Below are 27,584 nucleotides of genomic sequence, written 5' to 3'. Positions count from 1 at the left end.
AATGAGCATTAAAAAAGCGAAGGCGTGTTTCAGTATCCTTTCAACCTGGAGCTGATGCTGACTGGTGAGAATGAGATTGCTGTGCTTGCAGTTCATTTGAAGAAGGCACCTTGAAGCCAGTGCAGAAGATGCAAATGAAAGTGCAAGGAGGGAAAAGAAATCAGAAAGCCAAGAGACAGGCAGGCGAACAGAGCAGGCGGATTTAGCAGACTCAATATGCTATTGCTGTCTGCATTATGTGTGGAAAGCTGTATTCTAACTGTCACTGCAGCAGAGTAGATTGTGATGAAACAGAACTGCTGAGGTGTCAACATCACAGGTGCTGGCTTTTGAAAACAACCAAAACAGAAAGCAAAACTCTGAAGAAACCCACATTGAGGAGTACAAAGAAAATGCTGGGTGATGTTTTTAAGTAAACACAGCCTCTCTGCTTTTCACTGCTCTCTGGGTGCTGGAGGGCAGATAAACAGTGTGAATCTTGCTGAAGTGAGCTGAAAAGCAAAGGCTGGCAGCAGGAGGGTGCAGGGTGTGTGTGCCCCCGACCCTGGGCTGGCGGAAGGCTTCTCCACGTGTTTTGGGGAACTGCAGCCAACGGATCCCTCCCCTGGGTGTTCTGGGAGGGCTTGGCCAACATGTGAGAAAGGGAGGGGAGAGTCTGAAAACAACCCAGCCAGCGCTAAGGGAGGAAGAGAGCTGGGAAGTGACCTGCTCGCCTCTCTACCAGCAGTTTGCTCCAGGTGGGAGAGCAGGAGGGGAAAGGAATCCCTGCAGATCCTGTGTGGCAAAGCACGGAGTGGCACAGTGGAGCTCGCAGTTCAGGTAAAAGTGGGATGTTAGCAGCTTTTCCTAACAGCAGCTTGTGTGGGAGCTGAGCACTGGCCAGGAACTGGGTTTGGTTTGCTTTTTTTTTTTTTTTTTTTCCCTGAGTTTGAGTGGTAGATGGGAAGGGGGAGAGTGGGATTCTGCCCTCTTGTTTTTATGGGGATTGAGTGCTGTTCATACAGCCGGGGAGGGAAGCAGGGAAGGAGCAAGCTGCTTCCTGCAGCCTGGAGATTAGTATGTAATGGACTATGTCTTTTTAACATTAAGGTTTTAAGGCAAAAAAGGCAAAATGGAGATATCTTCAAGTAGTTTGCTTGATACAACAGGAAGATACAAGTAATCTTGCATGCACATCATTCCTTTTTCAGGTCATAGTGTTCTAGAAATCAGAAATTTTGTACTGCAAATCTAGACAAGATTTTCAGTGGTTGATAACCAGGCTGCTACTAGAGACGTGCAGCAGAAGAAAGGAAAAACACACTGTTTCCTTGTCTGGAAAAGCGCTGGTTGGTTCAGGAGTTTTCCTCTTCTTCTGATTTAATCAGATAGCTTTTGGGCCTTGGAAGTGATCCAGCCCTAAATATTACAAGAAAATCCTCCAGCAATTTTACAGAATGCTTTAAAACAGGTAGTAGCAACAGGCAGGATGCACTGAGGTGTTATTTTGTGGCATCTTCTCTGGTGCGGGTTCCTGTTACTGTATCACCTCTCATTCTGTCATCACTCCTGGCTGCAGAATCTCTTTCAGTTCCTCTGTCTTGCTGTGGGGAAGCTGAATTCCACGATCTTTGTTAATGGATAGATTCTATTTTCCACATCTCAGTGATGATGCTGTAGCATCACGTGCTAGGCAGTGAATATGCAAAGAGAAAAGTAGGAAATATTTTTTGATTGATGAGAGAAACATCTTTTGAAAATCCGCCTTATATGAAGAAAGGCTTGTGTGATCATGCCAAGCTGTCCTGCCTGGAACATGGCCGGAACCTGGAGTTATCACAAACAAGAAAGATTTTCTTTCCATTGTGTCTGGTGGGGGAAGTGTTTATCACTAAAAATACAGCAATCATGCCACACAGTCCTTTAAAAGATCACTGTTGTTTTGGTTCTTAAACTTCCTTCTGATGATTCATGCCGAGTAGGGCCAATAAGTGAACACAGCAGCACTTACACAAGGGAAATTTGGCTGCAGTTCAGACTGATTTGGGGTAGAAATACATTGGAATGATACGTAAAAAACAAAACAAAACAAAACCTAAAACCAACAAAAGTCAAGTCGTAATGTTGTAATGCCCTCGCTGGCAGCTGAAGAACCCTGTGGTGTTGTGCACTGAAGCAGAATGGCTGCTCAGGGCTCTCAGGCGGGTCGGACTACAAAGGGAGAACAAGGGCTGAAGAAGCTGTTGGGAGGGGCTGAGCAGAAACAGAGCACTTGACAATAAAACAGGCTGTCACCTGTAATCAGGTGCCTGGTCTTAGGCACTGTGGATAGAAAAAAGGGTAGTGCAAACTAATCTGAGGTAGAAAACCTGTGAGCCGGTGGATGGTATGCAGGCTTTGGTTATCAGCGTGCGTTAGCAGCTTTTCCTAACAGACCTCGCAAAAAAACGTCGGCTCCGGGACAGCCGTGCTGCTCCTGGGCAGCCCCTGTGATGCCCGCACAGAGGAGGGGCAGAGAGGTGCTGTGTGAACGGAAAGGGCCTGAACCTTCCCCCTCCTCCCGTTAGCAAGGCGAGGACGAGGTGATGCACCGATTTTCTCGTGGCTTTGTTTAAAACATAGCAAATATTGATTTTTTACAGTAGGAGCACACGCTGCTGAGCAGCCAGGCCCTGTGCAAGCAGGCTGGGCAGGCAACGAGCGCAGCTGCACAGGGAACCCCGCTGAGCACCGCCCGCTCTCCACACGAGAGGCCCTTCCCGCCCCCACACGGACGCGGCCGACATGCTTCCCCCCCCCGCCCACCGTGCCTTTCTTTTCCTGCCACCCTTTTCCTTTCCCCACCCACCCGCCTCTCTTTCTTCCCGCCGATTGGCTGCGGCAGCGGGCGGGAGTCAGCCAATCGGCGGCGCCGCTCTCCGCCGTGTCGCTGGGGGGAAGAAAACAAAAACAAGCAGAGACGGGGCGCGCGGCTTGGGGGCGGGGCCGAGCCGAGCCGAGCCGAGCCGAGCCGAGCCGAGCCGAGCCGAGCCGAGCCGAGCCGAGCCGAGCCGAGCCGAGCCGCCGGTAACGGTCCTGCCTCGGTGTGAGGAGGCTCGGCAGGCTGCCCGCCAGGTATCCGGGCCGCGGTGAGGGGCGGCTCTCCGCACCCATCGCTGAGGTAACCCCTCGCTCTGGGGGCGGTGGGAGGCCATGAGGCGGCGCTGGGCCTGCGGCGCGGCGTTGGGCGGGCCGGCAGCGGTGGTTCGGGCGGCCGCAGGCTGTGAGCGCTGAGAGGGCGGTTTGCGCGGGAGGGAGGTGCTGAGCGGCTCCGTGCGGCGTAACGCGGCGGATTTTATTCGTACGGTGATAAAAGCGAGGTGCTGGAATTGGAGCGGGGCAGAACCCGGGCTGGGAGGAGGCGTTGCGGAGCTGAGGGCGGTCGCATGGCAACGGGGATGGTGGAGCTCGGTTATTCCACGTCCTAGTTACAGACAAAGCGGGGTGCTGCGTCCTGACGGCGTATGGGGGCTGTGCTGACTGTTATGCTGCCATATGGGGAGGATTTCAGTTAGGGCTCCGTGAGGAAAAAGTATGCCTCTGCCTCGAAGGGAGAGCCTTGTTACTAACGGTGAATGCCTTCCTCTTGATTGTTGTTTAATGCCGGCTTTGTGTCTTGTCTGCTTTTTATAAGAGGTGGACCAACAGATGGAACATTCCACTAGGAAGAACGAAACTGTTCTTACAAGGTAATTTGCTCCGGTTAGATTGAAGTCTGCTCAGGGAGGCTTGTGGTCAGCGGTGACTGGGAGCGCTGGGAACACCTGAGTGATCAGCTGAGGTAAGTTGGGAGCATATTTACTTTAAAAAAAAAAACAAAACACCTATGGGCTGGGGAGGACTTCATAGTCCATTAAATTGTTAACTGTTGAGGCAGATGTTGAGAAATAACCAGATCATGAGAGCTCAGCGCTGTGCCCTAAAACGGTTACTTTATTTTCAACGGTCTGGGCTGAATCATGAGCAGTTAATAGTTCTGTGGTAGGAAAGTGGGTATGAGAGGGAAAAAAAAGGAAAGAAAAGCGGAAGGGAGGGATGTCGTTTGGTGTCACAATGTGACGGCTCAACTGTAAGCAGTTTTCAGGGCAGCAAAAGGTGAGAAAGGGTCTGAATTCTTGTGAGATGGACACATGCCAATGGTACTTGCAGTGCTACAGGGTGATAAGTGAAAATCTTGCGGGTGAAAAGGTGTGTGGGGATTCATGAGGTTGCACTAATTTTGTGTAAGTAAAGATGGATGGGATCCTTTTCACAGTTACCTGTGGTCATTTGTAGAATAGCAGCTGCTAGGAAGAGCGAGTAACAGAAAAAAGAGAAGTGTTGGGCTGTATCCCTTGCTGATTGGCACAGAAGCGTGTGAAAATTTGGCAGCTGTACATCGACATAGTGTAAAATATAAAAACTATGTTCCTGAAGGGAGCAATTAAAAATGTCTTGTTTTCTAAAGGTTTGTCTGAACTTGATAAAGTGGTATCATTTTATCACTATAGTTCAACTTGGAGACTGTTTGTCTTATGGATGCAATTACAACATTAATGCTGTATGCTTATATAGATAACTGCTCTGCAGAAGTGAACAGTCTCAAGTTGATAGAGGTCACTTATCAACTTAAGAAGGCTGCATATGGAGGGCTTTTATCCTAAACGTAATGGCTTTTATCCTGGTTCCACCTTTATAAGCAGCAGAACTAACAAGTGCTAAGACATCAAGGCTTAAATAGACATGTTTAAGGGTGGTGCTTTCTCATGTTACATCTTCTACCTTCCCAGGAATTTTTCAGTGGATACTGGTAGTTAATTATAACTTAAAAAACATTTATTTTTGTGGGTGAAGCCTTTGCAGCTCTTTATTCCTTCAGGAGTTACTCTAGCGCTTTTCTTCCCCCTAAGCTTCTCCATTTTTGTTTAGGCCTTGAAGGGAGAACATTAAGACTACATTTCATTGTCAGTTCTGTTCAGCAGCTATGGAAATAGAAAAGCAGCATGTTTATGTTAGCACAGTAGGTAAGTAATGTATTCAGTATTCTTTTTGCCTAAAGTTGCTTATCTGACCTGAGCTGTTCTCTGTTGTAAGTTGCATTTCTGGTTATTTTAAAAATAATACTTATTTATATATATATATATAATATATATATATATATATATATATATATATATATATATCTTCATTACATATTTACAGAATTGTTGTTTCATCTGTGTATTACAGTATCCTGCTTGATATTCAATTTGAACCTCCTTTAAAAGCAGTCAGACACTTAACATATCTCTAATAAGTTACTGGATAAGTTAAATATTAAGATACTTATCTCTAATAAGTCCTTGTATGCTATTTCAGTCATGCAAATTTGAAGACAGAGGTAAATTCAAATGTGCAGTATGAAGGTACATTTAGAGGTGCAGGCTCAGCCTTACCTTTCTGTCTAGCTTAAGATTAGAAGAAAGGCTTGGCTAAAGTGAGCACAATGGGAAAACATTACTGAACGCATGTTATGCTGTCTTGAAATTGATGAGTTTGTCCACGTAAAAAGTGCTACATTATGCTTAGTCCGATTAATGCAATGTCAAGTTGTGAGGGTCTGCACTGACCTTTCTATCCCAGTGAGTTGTTGTAAGTTTTAAAAGATTTTTAGAAAAAAAATACATATAGGTTAAGATGATATGTGACACAGCTGAAGTTGCATCATTTTTCCTATGAACTCCTACTTTAAACCAGAATCAGTTCACTGTAGTAGGTTGCTTTTCAGCATTTTAGAATTACATTTGGGTGGTAGAGGAGAAGCTGTGAGATATCTGAACAGATCTCATTTGGTCGGATGAAACTTGTGGGTAGGGAAGTACTTGCTGAGTGTTCTTTTTGGTACTTCTTGCTGCAGAGTACCACAGATTTTAACTGGCTTAATAGCAGATTAACAAGAACAATTTGGATAACTTTTTAACACATGGCAAGTAAAGCCTTAGAGTGTACAGGACATGCTGTTGCTTGTATGTGTGTGTATAGATATGATGCCACAGTGAGAAGCTGAAAAAAAGCATGTCATTTGATGGATACATTTTATAAAAAATGATTTTTTAAAAATAAAAGTATTTCAAATTAGTAAAAGTTGAATCTGTTTTCTCCAGAGTAACGAGGTAACTAATAGTGGAGGGGCAGCAGGTCGCAGTGTTGTACAGAAAGAAGCTGCAGCTCCAAGTTGTATGCTGCTATATTAAATAATAAATACAATACAGTGTGCAATTTTAAGTCACATAGGCTGCAAAGGATTGCATTTAGTCTCAAACCTGAGATCAGGAAGGTTTGTGGAGACTGTCCTGTAGCCTCACTTTTTTCCGTAGCAAGGAGTGACTTGTTTTCATTAATTGGTGACCATTTCCTTTGAAAACTGAGGGAGAATGAAGTGATCAGTGAAGCGTGGGGTCTAAACTGGAGAAACAAATGGGAGGCTGTGCTGGGAGTTCGGTTAGCTGAGATGAGCTGGTTCTGCAGAGGGCTCCCTGGGGAATTCACAGAAGAAAACCTGTTCTCTTCAGCTTTGCTTTTTTGCCCTGTGCTAGCTTTATGCAAATCTTTCCTTGTAGTATTAAAATATTAGACAAACTGAGAATGCTTGTTGTGGGAATGTTTTTCAGTAAAGGGACGTGGTTTTTCTCTTCTTAGCTTGCTGCAAGCTTAAAGGGAATACTTTTGTGGGAGTACAAGCTTAATACAAGAGTGCCTACGTTACTGTTCAGCTGTAGCATTCACAGCTGTGTGCTCCTGAACGGTGGTTCTGTGATCATGAAGCAGGCAGTTGCATCACGCTGTCATCATTTTGTAGTGCAGTGTCCTCTTTGATATGGATATGCACTTTGAGGTTAGAAATATTTTATTAGAGTGCTTTGCTTTCAGAACCCATTTTCATGAGCCTGTTTTGAAACGAGAAAATACAGTTCTGGAGCTATTGTCAAGTGGACGTTTTTAATGGAGTGAATTGGAATGGTAAAGTAATACATTCAGCTACGTTCAAATCACAGTTTAAAATATTCTCCATGTTGTGGGTTTATGGCTATGAACGTTTCTGTGAAGCAGGTTTGGCACAGCTGGAAAAGCAGCTTCTGTGTGCCTCATCTGTGTGCATCCTTGGGCTGTGGCTGGAAGTTGTATGTGTGAGTCTTCTGACTGCAAGAAAAGGAGGCTGCGTAACAGAGCTCAGGTTGTTGCCTTTGCGTGTGTCTTTAATTCACACAGAGTCCCAGAGTGCTACCTGGAATATTAAGCAGGTCCTCAATTGCTTTTCTTTATTATTATGTATTATTCATCTTCATGAGTTGAGGAAGATGAAGAAATTACAAAGACTTTGGCACTTAAAACATTCTACTGATCCATAGAGTTTGTGTGGGAAGCTTCTTTGTGAAATAAGACTTAATCCACACATAAGATTTGGATCTGACTTCACAAACGAGTGACATTATTGCACTTCTCAGTGCTCTGAAACATTTGTGGGTGTTGTAAGAGGGATTTTTTCCTTCTACAGAGGGTGTTTTAAAAGGAGACCAAGCTAGTTAGTTAACTGTTACATATGACTGCAGCGAGGAATAAACCGTGGTGACTTTTAGAAACAGTCTTGCCTTAGCAGACAATAAGGAACAATCCCTAGGGAAGTGAGATCATGTTGGTTCAGAACATTTATTCTGAGTCTTTGTTTTCAAACTCTCCAAGTTTTGTATTAAACAGCTTTTTTTTCTTCCTTCAAAAACAGAAATTAAAGCAATCTCGTACGCAGGCTTTTGTGTGTCTGTCATTGATTTTCCAGACAGTGAGCCTTGTTTGAAGTTCCTCGAATGAGAGGAATGCTGGTTGATGATGTAGGAAATTAATTACAAAGTCACTGTGGTGACTATTCAGTTAATGGCATTGAGTTCTTACAACATTCACTGCACGGACAGTTGTTTTTTTCCACAACAAGCATTAAGTGGGTGGAGTGATAACCAGTCACATAGGTCTTATGCACTGTGGAATTCTGATAAATTGTTTAACAAGGGTGGAGTTTTCTGTGGTTTACCTATTTATAAATGGTTCATTCGTTTGCTTTCCAACTATTAACATAAGCTCTGTTTAGATTGTGGGTAGTATGTGTAAGGGGATAAGGAACTCCTTATTACTGTGATGTGTAGACACATCTAAATAAAACATCACCATTTATCTGTTGGAAGTAAGAGTAGTATATAATGTGGTAAGCCATTTTAAATGCAGCGTCCTCTGGTATTTTAACATAAACCAGTTCAAAGCAATAACAGATTTTTCACTGTGTTTTCTCTTAAAGAAGTGGAGAATCTGAGTGATGCTCTGTTCTCCGGCGATGAAGAAAACGGTGGCTCTGAGGAACGAAAGACTGAAATCAACGGCAATTGGATTCCTGCAACTTCTATTACCGAAGCCAAAATAAATGCTAAAGCAAAGAGGCGGTTGAGGAAGAATTCTTCAAGAGATTCTGGGAGAGGAGACTCTGTTAGTGAGAATGGAGAGACGCAGAAGTCTGGGCTGGTTGTACCAACAAGCCCTAAGGGGAAAGTCCTGGACAGGCGCTCCCGGTCTGGGAAAGGAAGAGGTCTTCCAAAGAAAGGTCGGTGTGGTTTGGTGATGAGAGTAGCTGGTAAAGATTCTGTCCAGAATGCAGTGCTGGTGTTTTTATTGAGAACTGCATTTGCAATGCACAGTCTTTGTGCAGGCACTTGGTTCTTTGTTAGTGGCAATAGGAGTTAATTGCAGGTGGAATCTTACCAGGAAAAAATTGTGTGTATTCTTAAATAACTTTAAGTATCTTTTATTAGTAAATTGAATACACAGGCTTGAACTGTTGTGGTCAAGTGGTTCGCAGAAGTGTTACCAGTGTAAACTGAGGGCTTGACTATATTTAGAAGTACAGTTGTTTCAACCTTCGGTAATTCTTGTGTGCTTCTGTGCATGCTGCTTTGAATATCTTAGTGGAAAGTAACGAAAAGACTGCTTGCTGAATGTCATACAGATGCTTCTGCCATTTTCAGCATGTTGCCAGAGTCAGTGGCTACAAGCACACCTGTGAGTGAAAGAATGTTGGGTTGTGTTCAAAGTCTTGTTTGTAAACTGTCTGTCCTTGCTTAGTTTCTTACTGTTCTGTATTTTGCCAGGTGGAGCAGGTGGTAAGGGAGTCTGGGGAACACCAGGTCAAGTGTATGATGTGGAAGAAGTAGATGTTAAGGATCCTAATTATGATGATGACCAGGTAGGCAAACAAATTTATTTGCTCAGTGCTTGTTTTGATTTTATATTAATTAAAATTACTGTGATGCTCATATTAATAAATGCTTAATCTCACAAGTTATATGGATGTTTGACTGGCTGTATTAAGTACTCATTTGTTTGTTTGAGAATGGATGATTGACTTAAAGAAGACTAGTATAGAAGCGTTGCAATATTTAGCATGCACAGGTCTTACACCCAAGCCCTCCTTCTGTGCCTGACTAGGCAGCGTGCTTTTCCCAGGTGTGTTCTTCTCTTGCTGGTTTTCATGGAGGTGAATGCTGCAGTGCTGCTCGGAGTTGCAAGCAGGCACTGTGTTAAAGTACGACACAGACTGCAGTTGGGAGTTTAGCTCATGAGGTTATCTGCTAGGGGTTTCTTTCTTCTTTGTATCTCCAACATTGTGGATACAATATCTTGTATCTTCTTGGTGCAAACACTTGAAAGTGGTATGAAGTTGAGGACCCGGATTTTCTGTTTATTTACATATATTTATTTAGGATATGTTGTGGAAGATTCTGCTTTACAGCTATGTAAACACCAACAAAAAGAAAGCCATTTCCTCAATAAATTTTTATCAGATTAAATCTCTGAGATTACAGGCACAGATTATTGATGTCTCTGTGACAGATGCATTTGTGAGACCATAAATAAAGCCCTTGTAACAACAGCAGAGTGATGGTGGTGTTCTTTGAGCTGCAGCTTTTTGTTGTAGCATAGCTGCTGAGATGATGCTCAGTGGGTATCTCAGAATCCCTTCTTCCACCAATTCATTGCAGATTAGCAGACAGCTATTGAAAATGAAGTTGATGATTGCATAAAATAAGTTTGTATGAAAATTGAGAATTGCATTAAACTCCTGCTTAGCTTTTCTAAGATTGTAAACAAAGTGTTATGATAGAAGAGTAGGCTTTTGGATTTCTGTTGTAATTCTTGGTCCTAGAATATTTTCTGTAAATATCAGTTGGATATTTCTTTGAAACTGCAGCAATCTGTAATATTGCTCTGAATGTTCTGTAGTCTGTGAGGAACGGAATCACACTGGGGAGTCCTGGCAGTGCTAGAACTCTTCAGGACCAGTTGCTGCATAAGGTTTTCCTCTTAGGGAATAGTTTGGCTTACAGATGTTCTGGAGGTGCTTTCTCTGTCTGACAGATCTGTACATGCTGTCACCTGTCTGATCATGAAGACCCCCTGAGGAAGGGGGCAGACAGGCAGGCTTGCTGGCAGAAGTGTCAGTTGCAGGGAGTTGCTAAAAGTTTAATCTTGTGGAACTGATAATTCTGTGGGGCTGGGGTAGGAATTTCTGTCACCCTCTCTTGAGTATCAGGGTACTTGATTCTGTGTTCACGTGTTGTCAGAAGAATGCTAGGAGCAGAGTGTGGAGTATTTACTGTCATTTAACAGTGAATTCAGTTAACACTGAACTCAAAATACAAGAAGTATGACATTTAGCCAGCACTGTCCACACTTCAACCATAGGGACATAATCTGATACTTTCTGGTGGAACACTGACTATGAGGACTAAAGCATTAGAGGTATGGATTGTGTTTTGATGCTGTTAGCACTTCATAAAAATCTTTATGTTTTGTTTCCTTTTGAAATAGGAGAATTGTGTCTATGAAACAGTAGTTTTACCTCTGGATGAAAGAGCATTTGAAAAAACCTTAACACCGATCATACAGGAATATTTTGAACATGGAGATACCAATGAGGTTTCGGTACGTCGTGTGCTTTACACTTATTTTAGGGGGCAAACTTACAGTGCACAAGTGAGTCTCGAGTGCTAGCTGTAAATGAGTGTTTGCCAGAAAAGTGCCTTGGAATACCTTAGCAGTTAATTCATGACATAGGTAGAAGCATACGTGTAATTGTGGAAATATTTGTTAACAACGTACATTTCTATCGTGGTGAGATCTTAACCTGTTTTCTTTTACAAATTTTATTTTAGGAGATGCTGAAGGATTTAAACCTCGGTGAAATGAAATACAGTGTGCCAGTGCTGGCTGTTTCCTTGGCACTAGAGGGGAAAGCCAGTCACAGGGAGATGACATCTAAGCTTATCTCTGACCTTTGTGGGACAGTAGTAAGCAAAACTGATGTGGAAAAATCATTTGACAGACTGCTAAAAGATCTACCTGAATTGGTGTTGGATTCTCCCAGGGCACCACAGGTATACTGACAGATTTTTATGGTGGTCATCGAAAGTTTTTCTTTTTAAATTGTGCCTAAAATTAACGAAGCGAAATGAAGTAAGACTGTATTTGGAAAAATAGCTATGGAGAGCCTTCCAGTTTGTAATCCCCATACCCAGGTCCCCAGGCCATGCTTTTACATTGAGGTAAAAAATAATAAAATCTGAAAACCAAGTGTATTGTACTTGTCTGCTTGAAACTGCTTTCAGATTCAACTTTTACTTAAAAGTGCTCCTGTTTTGTTGTAGTTGGTGGGCCAGTTCATTGCTAGAGCTGTTGGAGATGGGATTCTGAGCAGTACTTACATAGATGGCTACAAAGGCACTGTGGATTGCATCCAAGCTCGGTAAGTCTCTTGCGGTCTATAGCTGTGGTTTTCTATTTCAAATGCCTAAGAAAATCAGGAATTTGGGACATGGGGACAAACCATTTGGTTCTCAGAGTTCATTTCTAATTTCAAGCAATCAAAAACGCGCAGTCTGAAATAACAACAAAACCCAGATTTGCTCAGGTCAGCTAAGAAACGCTGGAAGTGCCTTAAAAACACACGGATACGTTTAGGTCAGTTTGTGGGGTTTGTTGTCCCACTTCAGTTTGAATGGGGAGCCTGAGCTGAAACAAGAAGTGGTTATAAAAGGTTTTGTCTTTAGGAAAAGCTTTAATGTGACTAATGAGTTACAGTGTCAGCACAGCTGCTTTAAAGTTGTTGTGAAATGCACAAGGGATGAAGTGTTTTGCCTCATAAAGGTTTCAAATTTGTATATTTTGTAAGTTTGTATATTTGCAGTATATTTTCCTAGAATGTGGCACTTTATTCATCAATAAATGTTTCCAGTTCCAGGCTGAGATGTTTCAAGGAACATCAGAGAGAAGAGACATTGTAATAATTAGCCATGTTTTTTTTATTATTGTTTCTTCTCCCATAAGTGTTTCAGACTTGGATAATGAGGTGCTGAACTCCTAAAACTTACAAAAGTTCCATTTGTTCTGATTAAAGCTGCATACTTCTAGGAAGAAGGCCAGGGCTGAGCCGCCTAATTTGGGGGTTAAAGTTGTGAAAACTGGTAGTCTGTTACACAAGTTTCTCTTGTGGTATGAAGGGTTTTAGCCTGCATGTTGCACATCTGGGATGTTTTGCTGCCACTGCAATTTTTTGGTCAGTCTTTGCTGTGTGTTAAATCTCAGTGAATAGTGGTTTTTTCACTAACACTAATATGAGCACTGGGAGATAACTGGTCCTTTTTTAGCTGGATAGTGCTTAACTGGATCTGCCATTTCTTCTTTTTCTCAACTACTTCAGTTTTTTCATCTCTTCACAACTATGTATTTGCCTTCTGAAGTGCTGTTTGAGCTTGAACTCCAAAGTTTCACAATTTTTTAGATAGCAAATTTATTTCAACACGAAAGTCACTTCTGTTCTGAGATTTACCTGCCAAGCTGCATCCTTGGAGCAGTCCAGCTACAATTCATCTCGAAAAGAAACTGTTCTTTCCTTTGAGAGCACTTCAGGCTCTGCACTGATGATTCAGACCTCCTGCCTTTGCAGGATTCTTCCCTGTCCCGAGTTCAGTATAACCAAGAGTGTAAAGGTGGTGTGGCCTCTTCCCAGTCAGGATCACTTTGACTGAAGAGAAGTGATAGATGTGGTGGGGGGTTGCTGTGGATGTTACAGGTGTCTTCCAATGAAGTTTCCTCACTTCCTAAAACACTGCCTTTACTTTCTAGAGCTGCACTGGACCGAGCTACAGTGTTACTGAGTGTGACAAAGGGTGGAAATCGTATAGACAACGTGTGGGGCTCAGGAGGTGGCCAGCAGTCTGTGAAACACCTTGTTAAAGAGGTAGCTGACTTCTACAAGTCTCTTCCCTCCAGAGTTTACTCTTTAAGCTTATCTAGTTTGGGATGAGCAGAGAAATACACATATTCTGCAGCTAAATGATGTTTGGTGTCATTTTTAAACAAATGTTCTTATTTCAGTTTGTTTCATACACACTAGGTTTTGAAAATCGATGATCATTTTGCTGATAGACGTGGCTATCATTAGAGACCAGTGGTGGAAACATACTGGTTCATATTCTGCATTGCAAGTGCAGCTATTCTTGCTTCAAGCTGAACTTCAAGCACTTACTGTTAGGGTTTATAGTACAAAATGGTGAAGTAATGTTAGATTACAAAAGAAGTTTATTTCTTGGCGCCAGTGACTAAAAGCACAGCAATAACTTGAAAATAAAAGAGGCTGGAAGGATTGTGCAAACTTGATTCATGCTATGAAGTAGGTGGAAGGTTTAAAATAGTCATGATGTAATCTCTCGTGCTGTGAGTGCAGCAGATGATAAAGAGTTCAGGCATTAAGATAAACTGACAGTCATCACTTGCAGCCAAGCTTTTAGTGCTAGCACATCTGTATTATGCTACAGAGAGAGGTATTGGGCTTACACTGCGTTTCAGGTTGCTGTTCATGCCTCAACTTAATTACATTTACTAGAACTCCAGCTGCAGGTTTCAGGAGCTGGCTTGCTACTAGGTTGATCACAGATCACCAAAAGAGTTGGTGAGACAGCTTTTAAATCTTGTACCTAACTAGTGATGGATGTTTTGCTTGTTTTAAAATGCAATAGATTGATATGCTGCTGAAAGAGTACTTGCTTTCTGGAGACCTGCTGGAAGCTGAACGTTGCCTTCAGGAACTGGAAGTACCCCATTTTCACCATGAACTTGTATATGAGGTAAGGAGAAATGAGTCCCTTTAATGACTGCCAGTACCACCAACGGGTTTTGTTTTGATGTGGGTATGCATGCAACTGGAATTTGAAGCTCAGTTGCAAGTTTTGATGTTACTTAAATTATTTCATGTAAAGTTAATGGTTTATATGCTCACTTGTGTGTTGTGCAACAAGCTGCTGGTCCCTCTGGGAAGACCCAGAATTACGTTTTGGTTGTTGGGTTCAGACAGACATCTGACAAATAAGAGCCTAGCTTTCTTTCTGCTGAGGAATACCAGCAAAAGCCCCAGGTTGTATTGGAGTTTATTTCCTTTTAAATACACATTACAACAGATTTCAGACATCTGGGTATACCAACAGGTGTTACCTGTTTTTGTTAAGTTGTAGTTTCCTTTTCAGTGTGGAACTGTTCCATCTAAGTACGTGTAGAAGGCTGAGATAATTCAGAACCACACTATATGAGAAAGAACTCTGCTGTATCTAGTAGCTGAAATGGTTGTTTACCAAGAAAGCCAAACACTCAAAGTTATAAAACTATCTTTTCAATAAATTGACTCCTTATTCTAGGATAGAAAACGGACACCTGTTGTTGATGGGGTTTGTGGAGACTGGTACGTTTTGAACTTAGGAGTTCTTGTTCTAAAACCCTAGATACAAAATTAATTGCCATCAGTGCTGCAGCAGCCATGCAGATGCAGTTATGTACTCCTCACAGTAGGCAGGGCTCTTCACTCTGTCTGGTCCTTTCTCTTTTTTCATACCTTCTATCTTTACACAAATAACCTTCTATCAGGCTTTCCTTTCAAATTGGGACTGCTTGTAGCAACTGGACTTGTCTCCCAGAAAACACACAGTGTTGCATTCACTCTTCTTTGCACGTGGGTATGCTTACACAGCATGTACTGGAACCACTATTTTCTTTTTAGTTAAAACCTCTGCATGGTTTTTTTTTTAAGGCAATTGTGATGGTTTTGGAGTCAACTGGAGAAAAGACCTTTAAAATGATGCTGGATTTGCTGAAATCTCTCTCGAGGTCTTCTGTCATTACTATGGACCAAATGAAAAGAGTAAGTATGGCATTGAAAGAATGCTGGGCAAGATCTTCAAGTAGCTTCTATTTTCTTTTAAACGCTATTTGTAATTTATTGCATCTCTCATTGAGATGTGTGGCCTTCACTCTATCTACAGGGCAAAGCAATTAATCCTTCTTCCTTGTGTTACTAGCAGCTAGGCTATCATATGCAGTCTGCACTGTCTGGATTTCTGTCTTTTTAAGAAGCTGAAATACTCAGCTAGTGTATTCATATAGATACGCTGTTGTGTAACACCAGCTCTTGGAATGGGCTGGTATGACACCTTGTTTTGCCACTAATTTGCAGGTGTTCTGCTTTCAGTTTGTTGAAACTGCTTAAAGAATACATGAGATTGCATTAAAAAGAAGTCCTCTTCTGAGTGCCAAAAGATGTTTAGAAAATTATAATTCTAGAACAACCAAATCATTATTTGCATCCTTAAACTACAGGGCTATGAACGAGTTTACTGTGAAATACCAGACATTAACCTGGATGTGCCACACTCCTATTCTGTGCTTGAGCGGTTTGTAGAGGAATGTTTTCAGGCTGGAATCATCTCCAAACCACTGAGAGACGTCTGTCCTTCAAGGTACTTGTTTTATTACAAAGAGGTGCTGGCGCTCAGTTTGAAAGCAGGATCTTATAACCTGGGTGTGACAGGCTGGTACAGAGACTAGGGAAGGTGGAGGAACAAAAAGAGCAGGGTGGATACGTATCTGAGGGAAGTGAGCCCCTGCTGGAATCCCCGGCAGCGTGCTTATGTGCTGCAGCAGATGGAGGCCTGCCTCTCCTCTCAGTTTTGCTCATTTGTTTGGCAGAGATCAGCGCAGTGGAGCTGGAAGATTCAGGAGTTTTAATGATCCGTGCAGACAAACCTGAAGGGGAAAAAAAAAAAAGTTTTAAAACAGTTTAAAACATTGTAAACTGAACTGAGTTCCAGGATTAGACACCAGTCGTAATGTTTTTGTCAAAAAGCAACAAGGCATTTATGTGGCAAAATCTCTACATCTACATCCCTGATGTAAAAAAAAAAATGACAACCATGAGATGCACGAATATTGTAGTGTTCTCTGTTTCATTATTGTTTTACTGTAGCTAATCAGTGTTCTGTATTTTCAGTCAGAATACAACCTGTAAATTTCATTTCCTATGGGGAATTCGTAAAAGTTTAAATTTGATGCTAAAACTATTCATGATTTCATGCATCAGAAATGCTGTCAGGTATTTTCCAGTCTGTCTGTATCTCAGTATCAACTTGCACGTGGGTTTGGTAGGGCTGAAAGTCATTGCTGTGACAAAAGCTGGATTATACTGCAGCTCTCATCAATATACTGAGGTGTTTTGAGCTTGTATTTCAGTTTGGGGTAGAAAAATATCATTTTTAGGCTTTCAAGCTAGCAGCTTTTAGAAGTGTGAATGTTAATGTTCAACATTAAATGGTTAGGAGAGTAGAAATTTGAACAGCCTAATAACCTTAGATGTAGGATTCAGATGCCTTAGTTTGCTAGTGATCATGACTCATTCTGCTCATCTCCTACACCTCACATTTGGCTCCCAAGACCAAGAGAAGATTCTTCACAATGACAGATGAGCAGAAGTGATGCTGCTGTACACTTGCTGAAAATATACTTTCTACTTTTTTTTTTTACAGGGGCAGGAAGCGTTTTGTGAGTGAAGGAGATGGAGGCCAGCTTAAGCTAGAAAGCTACTGAATGTTGGAACCAACTGCTGAAGACTTAAAAGATGAAAGGGAAAAAAGATAGGTATCTAGATATATATATATATATACAAACACACAGGCCTTTTTGGCACGTGTGCATGTATGTATGTATATGCATATATTATATACCAAATTTCTAAGAGTTGCTTAGCACAGTTCATATTTTTTTAAGAGCACATGTTTTGGGTACAGATCATTTTTTTTAAATAGTTTTATAAATTTCAGAAAGAAAAGTTCTTTCTCCGGGCATCCAATAGACCAACTGGCCACTCTGTTGTGGTGCCTTCAGATAAGCTATCTTTTTGTAAGTGCCATGTTTATGACCTGTCATTCCATGTTTGCATTCACATTTGACTGCCGCTGTTTCTTTCAAGGACAGTGTTTTCATTGTACAATCCCTGATTTATACAGAGCTTTCTAGAAGGGTCAGGTTAAGCCGCTGTGATCCCCTTCGTTGCTGCTGCTGAAATACTGTGCTTTGGGAGGAAAAATAGCTGTTTCTTTGTCTTAAAGAGCCCAAGAAATGAGAGCTGGGTCATTGGACAAGTTCACCTGTTCCACTGGTCGGTTTTAGGTATTCCAGCCAGCACGTACCAAACCGGTCCTTTTTTCTATGTAACTGGAAAAGTGAAAAATACTGGTAAAAACATATTAAAAATATTTTTTGTGAAGCTCTCCTTCCTGCCTTTTCCTTTTAGGCTGTTCCAAACTCTGAAGCACGTGCACTGCGCAGCACTTCTGTCACCAATATTTGTATTACAATAGGTGTTAAGTACAGAATGACGGACAGTCCTGAAGGGGACCCGACCCGCAAGGTGTGAGTCCAACTGCTGGCTCCACACGCGATCACGCCACGTTCAAGCCGTGTTTCTAAGAGCAGCGCCGTGCCGCCGTGCCGGGCCGTGCCCGCTGCCCTGGGGCAGCGCCTCTCTCTACCTGTCCCTGCCCGGCCGCAGCTCTGTGCCGTTCCCCGGGGCTCAGCCGCTGCTCTTGCAGAGCAGCAGAGCTCAGCTGCCCCTCTGCTCCCTGGGAGCAGCTGAAGGCTGAAGTAATTAAACTAACGGTACGAATGTACGGTGCGGAATTAACAAGCCTTTTATCGCAGTGCCCCTGTGCCCTCTCAGTGCTGCACCGTGGCCTCAGGCGGGGACGCAGCTGCGGCTCTGCGGATGGAAAGCCGCCTCCTCGGGCCGCGCGTCCGTTCGCAGTGCAACCGTGCGGGAAGAACGAGACGAAAGGAGGCCCCGGGCCGCTCGGCCGGTACCTGGCACCCCGCCTAAGGCTGCGGCTGGGGGCCCGCAGTGCCTTCGGGCGGCCGCGACGCCTCCATGGCCGCGCGCTGCAGCTGCTGCAACTGCTCCAACTTCTCCAGTGACACCGATTTGAGGGGCAGCACCTTCGGCTTGCACAGCACCATGCCGGCAGCGTCCTCCACCGACAGCTGCCCTGCGAAGAAGACAGAGCAGCGCGTCAGCCGCCTCGCGGCGGTGCCCGTGGCCGCGTCCCGCCCGCCGGCCGTACCTTGTTTGGGCAGCACCTCCCGGAACGCTCCCTTACCCTCCGGCATAGCGCCTTCCGACCACACGCGCATGCGCCGGGCTGCCCGGAAAGCCACAAATCCCGGCATGCGCCGCGCCCGCAAGCAGTGCATGCTGGGGGTTGTAGTCCTTGGGGGGGGGGAAGAGAAAGGCGTCGGCCGAGGGGGAAGCAGCTGGTTCTGCAGCGCGGCGCCGTGCCGGCTGCTGTCGGCACACGCTGGCTCGGCTACGGCCGGCCTGCCTGAGTGCGTACAGCCGGCGTGGCCGCGAGGCGCGGGGACCGCTGCTTTTCATAAAAAGCCAGCGGGTACCGACCGACGGGTGGGCTCTGCCCGGTCTGACGCGTTCCCGAGTTCGTCTCCGGGCAGCGCCTCGGGGTTCGTGGGGTGAATCACGCTGCTGGTTAGAAGGTAAAAGCCTCGAAGGTCGAGGGCATAAATGCAGCCAAACCAGCCCGGCCGGTGCGCCGGGATCCCCCCCGCAGAGCGCGGATTTGCATTTCCGAGCTCCCTCCCGCCGCTCTGCAGCAGCTTGGCGCACAGCCGCCTGCAGCGCGGTGCGGATAGGTTCAGCTCACAGCCCTCGGGACGGGCCTGGCCCGCCCTCCGGAGCTGCCGTACCGCAGCTCTCGCCAGTGAAGTGGCCTGTGTTCCCACACGCACTGTTTGTGTTGGCCGTGGGTTCCTCGAGGGTCTGCAGGTAACAAAGTCTTCACAGTAAGGGCGGTGAGGCAGTGGCACAGGTTGCCCGGAGAGGCCGCGTGTCGCGTCCCTGCAGACAGCCGGGGTCAGGCTGGATGGGGCTCTGAGCACTGATGGAGCTGTAGGTGTCCTTGTTCAGGGCAGGCGGCTGGACCCGATGGCCTTTAAAGCTCCCTTCCAAATCCAGCTTCTTACAATTCTGTGATAATTTCTGTGCTGGCCATGTGCTTCCCTCTGCTGTCTGTTATGAAACCTAAGGCACTCTATGGTCTACGGTAAGACCTGGGATAAACCTTCAACTTCCAGTAAGCAGCATCTCTCTGACAGTTATTTAAAGCCTGTCTGCATTGTTCCAGAACTACTTCCTTTTTCCTCTAAGGCAACCTACAGTAGGAAACTGATGGTCCCTTGTATAATCAATAGATATCAAGATGTTATAATCACAATATAATTGTATAATCAATAGATATCAAGATGTTATAATCACAATATAATCAAGAGAGTTAAGCAAAGTAGACAATGATAACAAAAGAGAATAAGTGGAAGAGCTTACCCTTCAGCTGAGCTCACCACAAAACACCAAGAGAGGTGATCTCCAGAAGAGATCTTTCCCCTCTGGTAGCCAGCTCTTAAATAGGTCTCTGGTCTTAAATAGCCAGGCTCCACCCCTTCCGGCAGCACAGGTGAATTGCCTTCACCTGTGCTCCTCTGGCTGACTCATGGCTCGCCTCAGGTGATCAATCAGAGGTTCAGGCCGTGACTCAGCAGTTCCCATACATCCCTCAGGTAGCCAGCTTTCACTTCTCTTGAAGTCTTGCCTGCTCGTTGCATTTGGGGCCAGCAGAGCAACCTGCAGAGGCTGAAAATGGGTCCCCGACTTCCTGCCTTTTGTGGAGTCGGCCAAAGATAACACTTTTGGTTTGGTTTCAGACAGCCCAGAAGCGGGCCGTTTCTCCTGTGATTCATACGTTCCACTTGCAGGTCAAAAGATTGGCATTGGTGAGACTGTAAAATGGATGTGCTTGCTTTGGACATCCTTCTGTGCCCTTTGAAGTGCACAGAAGTGTTCTCACTGATTTCAGTGGGAAAAGCAGTCTCTCTGGTGTGCTCGCTGATGTGCCAATTGGTATTTCCTACTGATTGGAAGGGAAAGGACGAGGGCCTGGGGTCTGATTTATGAAGACTATGAATGTTTGCAGACCAGGGCGTTTCGCACATCACATACAATTTGCAGATCAGTGACTTGGTAGTTTGTTTTAACTGGTCCATCTAACATCTTAACTCTGGTTAAAAATGAATGGAAAAGACAGCCTGTTATGAAATGAAAATTGTGTGCTGTGAAACCAACAGTTACTCCTGTGGTAATAAATTTGGTCTGCAGAGAAAGAGAAAATGAACTGAAAGCAGAACGTTGAAATCAAATTATGGGATAGGTTTTTTGACGTTGTGGATGACCATGAGGATCGGCATCTGTAGCAACCAGAGCCCATCTCAGTCCTGCAGGGAGTCACTTTGTAAACGCAGTTTTCCTGCCAACGAAGTTTGTTTGCTTGGTGATAAGAAACAATGGTCAACTCGATGTGCTACTTAAGCATTTTAGTGCTTGAGAAGAGGAATCTAGATTTGTGCTAAACCTATTTTCTTAGTCAAATGCCCGCTTGGCAGCCTATCTGGAAAGCTGGTAGCACTGTGGCAGAGTGATTATGAGGATTGTTTTCAGCAGTCTCTGGTAAGTCTGCTTTTAAGAAAGTTCTTTCGTTAAGGAAAACGCAGGTCTTATCTTCGGGATTGGAAAGACTGCATGAGAAAAAGGCACGGGCATTGCTGGGTGCTCAGGGTCATACTTTTCAAGGTGCCTGAAAAGCAGTGATGGTTTTGGCTTTGAGAAAGACTACTGTTCATCCACTAGAGTGATATTAGCTGCAATTAACTGATATTCCAGTTACATATGAAGGACTCCATTTTTGTTCTGCTAAGGAAAGCATAGTTATATTGGTTTAAGTTTGTTTATTCCACTTCCTACATCTGGGGGTTGTTGTACTCTAATACACACTCTTTTTCTTATGGTAGCAAGACATGTGCTTGCAGTGGGATGGCACGATCGGTGTGTGACCTCGCCCAGGCCTGAAGTTGTGCCCTCACTGTGTGCTGTGCCTTGGGGTGAAGCCAGATGGTGTCTGACACTGGGTGAGCAGACTTCCACAGACAACGCACTCTAGGTTCCATCCTTTTTTACTGGTGTTGCAAACAAGTTATTCCTGTACTCTGCAGAAAGCCTCACGACCACAAAACCAGCAATAATTGTACAAATGATAAGCTTGTCTTCCTCCTCCTTTATCCAGATATTCTGAGTGCGACAGACAGCAGAGATGTGCATTGCTGGAATCCAGAGAGTTTCATAATGTGGCAGTCGCTTGCTGCGTATGCCACTGCATAAATAAGACAACATTTATTTTAAGTACTGAGAAACATTCTAAGTAGAAGAAAAAAGTGTTCAGGTGAAGCCAGTCCCATTTGTTTACAAGTCTTGGTTTTGTTCTTCATACATATTAAATGCTTTTCATTTGCATTCTGATTTTTTGAACCTTTCAAGTTCATGCTTTCCTTCTTTTTTTTCTTTCTTTTTTTTTTTCTTTTCGTGCAACAAGAAAGTCTGGATTGAGACCTTACTTTAAAAAGGAAAATCTGGCTGAACGTCCTGTATAACCATGCAACCCCAGACAAAGGGTGTTTAAAAAATACACTTTGAGAAAATCGCTCATCTTGAGAGCAGTTTTCAGCTCTGAGTTTAAGTAATTTAAGTAAATACTTCGTTGACAGTTTAAGAAGCTTTTAACAACACCTATCTCTGTTTGCTTTTCAGGGAGGTCTCTCTTCTACTCTTCTGAACATTTAGAGCTTGTTTCACCTCTGTATGTGCTGATGAAGTCAGAAATGTGGTGTACCAGCATGACTAACGTGTGTTGAATAATGCATACAGATGCTTTCAGAAATGCATGCACAGATTTCATGCAGTTGTTCCCTTAAGCTGCTGAGCAGTAGGGGGGGTGCAGAGCCGTCCTCAGGGCAGCAGGAGGAGGTGGGTTGGCATCCAGGGAGGAGCAGAAAACCTCTGTGATTCCCTGAGGAAATCATAAATGCCTTCAAGGCCTTAAGCTTCGTAGCCTGGTGTTTAACCCTGTGCTTGTTGTTGGAATGCTGTTAACATATAAGTGATTTCTTATAGTTCAGGCTGCTGAATATACTCGTTTTAAATTCATTGTTGTTTGTTGCAGTGCTGTTCTCAAGCTGTACACATCAAGACAAGGAGGAGACATCCTTCCTCAGCTCAAAGATTCTGTCTCTCCCTGCTATGGATGCAAGTACGAGCGCCTGGCCATACGTTCCCCAGGGTGCAGACAGCTTTCTGACCAGCTGCTCTCCCTGTTCTATCCCTAGCAGTAACATCCAGGGAAAGCAGAGGCCGACTGCTGTCCTGTGGCTGTGTAAGAGCCCCGTTCTGGGCTCGCAGGCTAGGTGCTCCAGCATGGCGTTTCTAGGAGGTTGCTGCTCCACTTGTGTGGTTTCAATCGCTTAAGTCTTTGGCCTTGTGCCTTGAAGTGCCAGCAGAGACATGCTCTAATTGCCCGTAAACGCACCTTCTGTCATATCATTGTTTAATTATTCCAGCTTCTCACTGCCACGCACTGCTTACTGTCTCTCCTGCTATCTTTATTTAATTGAGTGGAAAAAGTCTGAGACTTGTGCTTCACTCACGTCGCTTTGTATTTATCCAGCATCACTGGATCCTGCTTTGAAGTGCCGGCTTTTGTATGCAGAAGTCAGTCTTCTATACAGAAAAAATAATGTCTATGTCAAAAGCGTATGTTAGAAATAGAATCAATATTTTAACATATGGTAAACTCTGGCCATAAAGCTCTTAACACAGTCAAATGATTGTATTATTATCCTTTGAAACTTGGCTCTGCCCCTGAGAAACAAGGAAGGGAAAGAAAACTCGAATAACCAAGCCCTTGTCCTCACAGTGCAGGACTGTTCTCAGTCTGTCGCTTTGTCTGTGCCACTTCTTCCTTTTCTGTCTCCCAGCTCTGTTTTCTTCCACACTGAATGCATTCAGCTCCAGGAGCCTTCTTTCCTCAGCCCATCCCTATGGATCTGTTTTAGGGCAGTACCAGATGTCAGTTCAGTCCCAAGATTCACCCTACAACATCCCCATGGGAGTTCCACCACCGTTTCAGACAGCTCTAATGCTTCTATACCAAGCCTTGCAACTAACCAAATATTAATATGTAGAAAAAAATAATCTGAGATCTCTCCAATGCTCCCCTTGTCTGTATGGCCTGTAAAAGACGTGGCAGCTTGTTGGCTGCTTTTCTTTCCTCCCCTTCCCTGTGTCAGTGACAAATGCACATTGTTTTTCTGGTCTTCAGTTCAGCTTTCAGTCTCTGAGCCAGAAAAACGCTTTGTGCAGCACCTAGCACACCAGATCAGTATCAAGGCAGCTGTGTGCTCCTACACCAACACGAAATACTAGGGTTGCTGGCACTCACTCTGGCCTAGTTTGCCTCTCTCCTGGCAGGAGTTTGATGACGTCCTCCTGGAAGATCACTGTCCATCTGAACAGATCTAGCTTTCAGGATCCTATTTTATTTCTTCATAAATTGTCAACTGAGATTTTCATTTGCAGGTGTGCTCCTTATAGTGTTCGGCTCCTTGACTGAGCCAGCATCATTTTTGGGGTTGTACTTTCCGGCTTCCCATAACTGTAAGATTATTCATTTCATACTATTTTCTGATTTGTTTTATTTTTCATCCGTCTCTTTCCTGCTGGAAAGAGCAATTTATATAATGATTTCACTGTGGAATTGACTTCAAGCTTTACTGCTATTTGTCACCGTTCAGGAAATCCATCCCTGGCTCCAGAAGAACACTCGGTCCCTGCTGACAGTCTGAAAGAGGGAGAGAAAATAGATAGCAGAGCTGCAGCTATTAAGACCAACAGGCACATATTTTATTCCAACTCAGTTTTCCATTCCCAAATGCCTTTTGAAGAAAATCTTTTTTGTTTGAGAGAACATGAAGGAAGGTTGTGGGTACTGGTGAGTTTTTTTGGGGGGATGGAGGGTTGTTTTGGTGGTGATGGTTTGTTGTCGATGTTGTTTCATAGGGACTGTCCTGTTCTTGCTCATCTCCATCTTCTTCCACTTTTCAGGCAGCAGGCTCACAACAGTGACAGGATGTCATCTAAGGAAAGCTGCTGCTGCTTCTGGCCTTGGTTAACCTGTTGGTGATGGTGCTTGCCTGGGCATGGGGCAACTGGCTTTTCACACAGCTCAGCATGGACGTGTTGCCACTCCCAGTAACTTTTAGGACACAGTCAAGTTGTTTTTCCTGAGATTGCTGTACCCATTAATCTTAAGAAAAACATGTAATAAAACTGTTCTGCCTTCCTGGGGCCACCACTCCCAGAGACCTTTCCCCCTTTTGGCTTCTGCAGTAGCTTTTTTCCTTTGGCTTTGCAGCTTTATCAGCTAGAAATGATAAACTACAGAATTGGTTGGCTTCAGGCTCTCTTTTTTGCAGGATAGGCTATGCTTGTGCCTATTGAGGAATGGAAGATCATAAAGGACGAGGGGGAGGTGGAAGGCTGCTCCCTCTTGTACACAGTGCAGGGGCAGGATACAGCCTTTTATGAAGTTCAGCAAAGAAAAACTTGGGCTGCACACCGTGCCATACCAGTCAGCCTGGTACTAATGTTCCTGGACCTTTGAAGGCAAGAAACGACATGCAGTGTGAATGAAATCTAAGCCTTGCTGCACCAGAGCACTGGTGCCAGCCAACTTTAGAAGTCTGATGTGAGAGTCAGGTGGAGCAGGTAGCATGGCAGGAGATGCCATGTATCACCTGCAGGCATGTAGATCTGCAGTGCTGCTACAGCATCCAAGTCCAACCGCAATGTGTGGCATGCAAGAAGCTGGTGAACCCATGGCCACATTTGACTTGAATGCACTTTCCTTGGGAGGAAGTGGCTTTTCCCTTGAAAAGCTCAATTCCCCAGGGTCCCTGGGGAGGTCAGGGGAAAAGTGATTTCATCAGAATATGTTCAGAATGCCTTGACAAACTCTTATCATCTTGACTATGGAGTCAAACTTAGGCAAACTTAACCTCTGTAGTTTTAAAGCCACTTTTGTGAGTACCAAACTCCTCCTCCTCCTTGCTTTGAGAGTTATGCTGTCCCTGGTAGGCACATTGCTTACTGTGGTTGAGGTGCTGCAGACCCAAGCCGAGAGAAGCTTGTCTACCAGTGCACAGCGTGTCCTTTTGCATCCTGCTCCATCCTTTTGGCTTATCCTGGAATAGGTTAGCAGGTACCAGAGAAATGAAATGAGTCAGGAAATGTTGGTTTCTTTCTGGATAGCCTGACTGGGCTGAAATAATCAGCATCTGTTTCAGTTTAAATGAGTTTTCATTCCAGCCTTATTCCCTTTTCAAAGTACAGAAAACTGAAGCCTTTAATTTGCCCTGTCTTTTACTGTAGAGAAAATTAGAAGTTTCTGTCAGCTGATACTATCCCACCTAGAAAATCTATGCTAAAATAAAATACAATGTATTGTCTATTATGAATGAAAAAGCTCTTGCTGGTTTCTCTCATTTGTAGTGTTAACTTTGAAAGATAAATTGTTTGAACTGGTTGGCTCTCCGATTGTGTAACTGAAGATCAGCTTGCTTGGTAGCCTGATGGATCTGCAGTTTCCCCTTGCACTAAATAAGCTGCAGAACTGCCAGCCCTGGGGCAGTTAGGACACAGCACATACTTGAAAAAAATTGTCACTTTTACTAGTAAATCAGAGAAAATAATCTCATGCATGACATCCTGGATGCTACAGGATTGATCCATTTGGAGCACCTCCTGTAGGACCTAGAATGTGTGTCTGAAACTCACAAACATACGTAACTGCTAATGAGTTTAAAGTTGAAGATGGCAGGCCCAGAACTGTTTTTACGTGGAAGTTTTGCAACCCTAAACCATGAAGCTTGGTTTTGAGGACACAGGCATGTGGAACAAACTTCATCCTTTTTTTTCCTATGTGTTTGCTTTGTAGAACCAACAACAAGAAGAAGTAGAAAGAATTCCTTGTCTCTCAATTGAGCAGACCTGACTGAGCACAGAGAAGGAACAGGGTAAAAAATAGTAACATCTTGCTGCACTGTAGTCCCTCAGCAGAGAACCACATTTTGAGGTTCCCCTTCTTTGTGTCTTTTGTATTGCAACAGAAGCTTTCGCTCTGGTGGCAGTCTTTCTCTTCAGTGTGGTGGATCTTGTTGGCCATTCTGTCCCAGTGCTGGTTCCTAGGAATTGCCAGTGGTTCTGGATGTGGATGTGCATTCCCCCAGGTACATTTTCTGTGCCTCATATTCTCCCTCTTTCCCCATTTAGGCTGTGCCAGCTCTTCCAGCCTCCCCACTTCCTGCATACCTGTGACCATGGCTGTACAGCCAGGATTACATCTAAGGTGAAGACAGAAAAACCATGATGAAGGCTTATGCTATTTTCATGATGGATATGATGCTCATAAAAATGAAAAGGTGATTGTCGTGCCATCAGCCTTCAAAGCTTTCTTCTTTCCCACAGAACAAATGAACATGCTGCAATCCTTAGCTGAGAGACTGAGGCCAAGTTTGTCATAAACTGACAATTCAGGAAAAGGAGAAAGAATAGAATAGGGTGGGAAGGTCAGGGCAGAGTGGGGTGTAGATGAAAGAATGGTAGAAACTTAAACTGAGAATTTGGAGGTTTGAGATGAGATGGAGGGAGGCTGAGATTCACAAAGAAAGCGTAATCAGGAATTAGAGGAGTTTTATGCTGAGACCATCTGTGCAAGGAACCAGTAGCAGGGGAGGGACAGCAGTCAGCAGAATTGTTTGTCAGTGCAGAGAAAGTCACAGGGGATAGGAAGTTAGAAGAAGAACTGGACAAAGGAGACTGAATGAAGAGTTGGCATAGGGAACTGGAGCTGGAAGCACTGTTGGATGCTAAGAAAGGAGAGGCAGGTGGTGGACATCTGAAGGTGTCAGCTGGGCACAGGCAGAGGGGAAGGGAGAGGAGTACTGGGGAGAGCTGCGGGCTGGGCAGCAGGAAAGGCTGTGGGATGGGGGGATGTGCTGCTGGGCCATCTCTGCTCTCCAGGCTGGCAGCCAAGCAGGGCTTACCCGAGGCTGGCCTTCACTGTGGCTCAGCCAGCAAAGAATTTGCCTCTTGTTGGTCTGCCCCAGACAGCGAGAATTTAGTGCCCTGGGATGAGGCGGCAGCAGCTGCCTGCTGGGGGAGCAGAGGGCTTGCTTGTAGTTAGATAAAA

General features: G+C 44.3%; 3 protein-coding genes across 18 annotated transcripts in view; 2 read left to right on the top strand and 1 right to left on the bottom strand.

Moving 5' to 3' along the window:
* The first annotated feature begins 606 nt into the window (after window positions 1-606).
* PDCD4 (programmed cell death 4) lies at window positions 607-17,659 on the top strand. Of its 5 annotated transcripts, XM_052676653.1 has the most exons (13): window positions 3,000-3,139; window positions 3,653-3,799; window positions 4,927-5,021; window positions 8,321-8,620; window positions 9,165-9,259; window positions 10,885-10,998; window positions 11,229-11,450; window positions 11,721-11,818; window positions 13,198-13,312; window positions 14,091-14,198; window positions 15,152-15,262; window positions 15,718-15,857; window positions 16,920-17,659. In XM_052676653.1, the coding sequence occupies exons 3-13, from the start codon at window positions 4,982-4,984 to the stop codon at window positions 16,978-16,980; spliced, it is 1,404 nt and encodes a 467-aa protein (XP_052532613.1). In that variant the 5' UTR covers window positions 3,000-3,139; window positions 3,653-3,799; window positions 4,927-4,981; the 3' UTR covers window positions 16,981-17,659. The 5 variants fall into 5 exon arrangements, with proteins under 5 accessions (XP_052532610.1, XP_052532613.1, XP_052532609.1 ...); XM_052676650.1 differs by lacking the exons at window positions 3,000-3,139; window positions 16,920-17,659 and adding an exon at window positions 607-819 and having other exon boundaries at window positions 3,655-3,799; window positions 15,718-15,945; XM_052676649.1 differs by lacking the exon at window positions 16,920-17,659 and having other exon boundaries at window positions 15,718-15,945.
* BBIP1 (BBSome interacting protein 1) lies at window positions 15,847-18,644 on the bottom strand. Its single transcript, XM_052676655.1, has 3 exons — window positions 18,510-18,644; window positions 18,253-18,434; window positions 15,847-16,143 (listed from the first exon to the last, which is right to left on the bottom strand). The coding sequence occupies exons 1-2, from the start codon at window positions 18,637-18,639 to the stop codon at window positions 18,265-18,267; spliced, it is 300 nt and encodes a 99-aa protein (XP_052532615.1). The 5' UTR covers window positions 18,640-18,644; the 3' UTR covers window positions 15,847-16,143; window positions 18,253-18,264.
* A 48-nt stretch (window positions 18,645-18,692) lies between these two features.
* SHOC2 (SHOC2 leucine rich repeat scaffold protein) overlaps window positions 18,693-27,584 on the top strand; it is a 69,443-nt gene continuing 60,551 nt past the window's right edge. For 2 of the 12 annotated variants that reach the window (XM_052676641.1, XM_052676640.1), the window contains exon 1: window positions 20,012-26,622. The gene's annotated coding sequence lies outside the window, so the exon portion shown is untranslated. Of the gene's footprint in view, window positions 18,937-19,073; window positions 19,226-20,011; window positions 26,815-27,584 lie in introns of those variants that run through there. The other 10 variants (XM_052676644.1, XM_052676647.1, XM_052676635.1 and 7 more) reach the window with 10 other exon arrangements.

Source organism: Tympanuchus pallidicinctus, unplaced genomic scaffold (genome assembly GCF_026119805.1).
Source record: "Tympanuchus pallidicinctus isolate F22 unplaced genomic scaffold, pur_lepc_1.0 scaffold16, whole genome shotgun sequence".
In the NCBI taxonomy this organism is placed as follows: domain Eukaryota; kingdom Metazoa; phylum Chordata; class Aves; order Galliformes; family Phasianidae; genus Tympanuchus; species Tympanuchus pallidicinctus.
This window is presented reverse-complemented; position numbering and strand designations above follow the sequence as displayed.

Bases quoted from the DNA above. Each gene is read 5' to 3' on its own strand.
- PDCD4 (XM_052676650.1), top strand. From the start codon at position 4,982: ATGGAAATAGAAAAGCAGCATGTTTATGTTAGCACAGTAG. The intron at 5,022-8,320 runs GTAAGTAATGTA...TTTCTCTTAAAG, and splicing joins TGTTTATGTTAGCACAGTAG to AAGTGGAGAATCTGAGTGAT. The intron at 11,451-11,720 runs GTATACTGACAG...GTTTTGTTGTAG, and splicing joins ATTCTCCCAGGGCACCACAG to TTGGTGGGCCAGTTCATTGC.
- BBIP1 (XM_052676655.1), bottom strand. From the start codon at position 18,639: ATGCACTGCTTGCGGGCGCGGCGCATGCCGGGATTTGTGGCTTTCCGG. The intron at 18,435-18,509 runs GTACGGCCGGCG...TCTTCTTCGCAG, and splicing joins GGAGGTGCTGCCCAAACAAG to GGCAGCTGTCGGTGGAGGAC.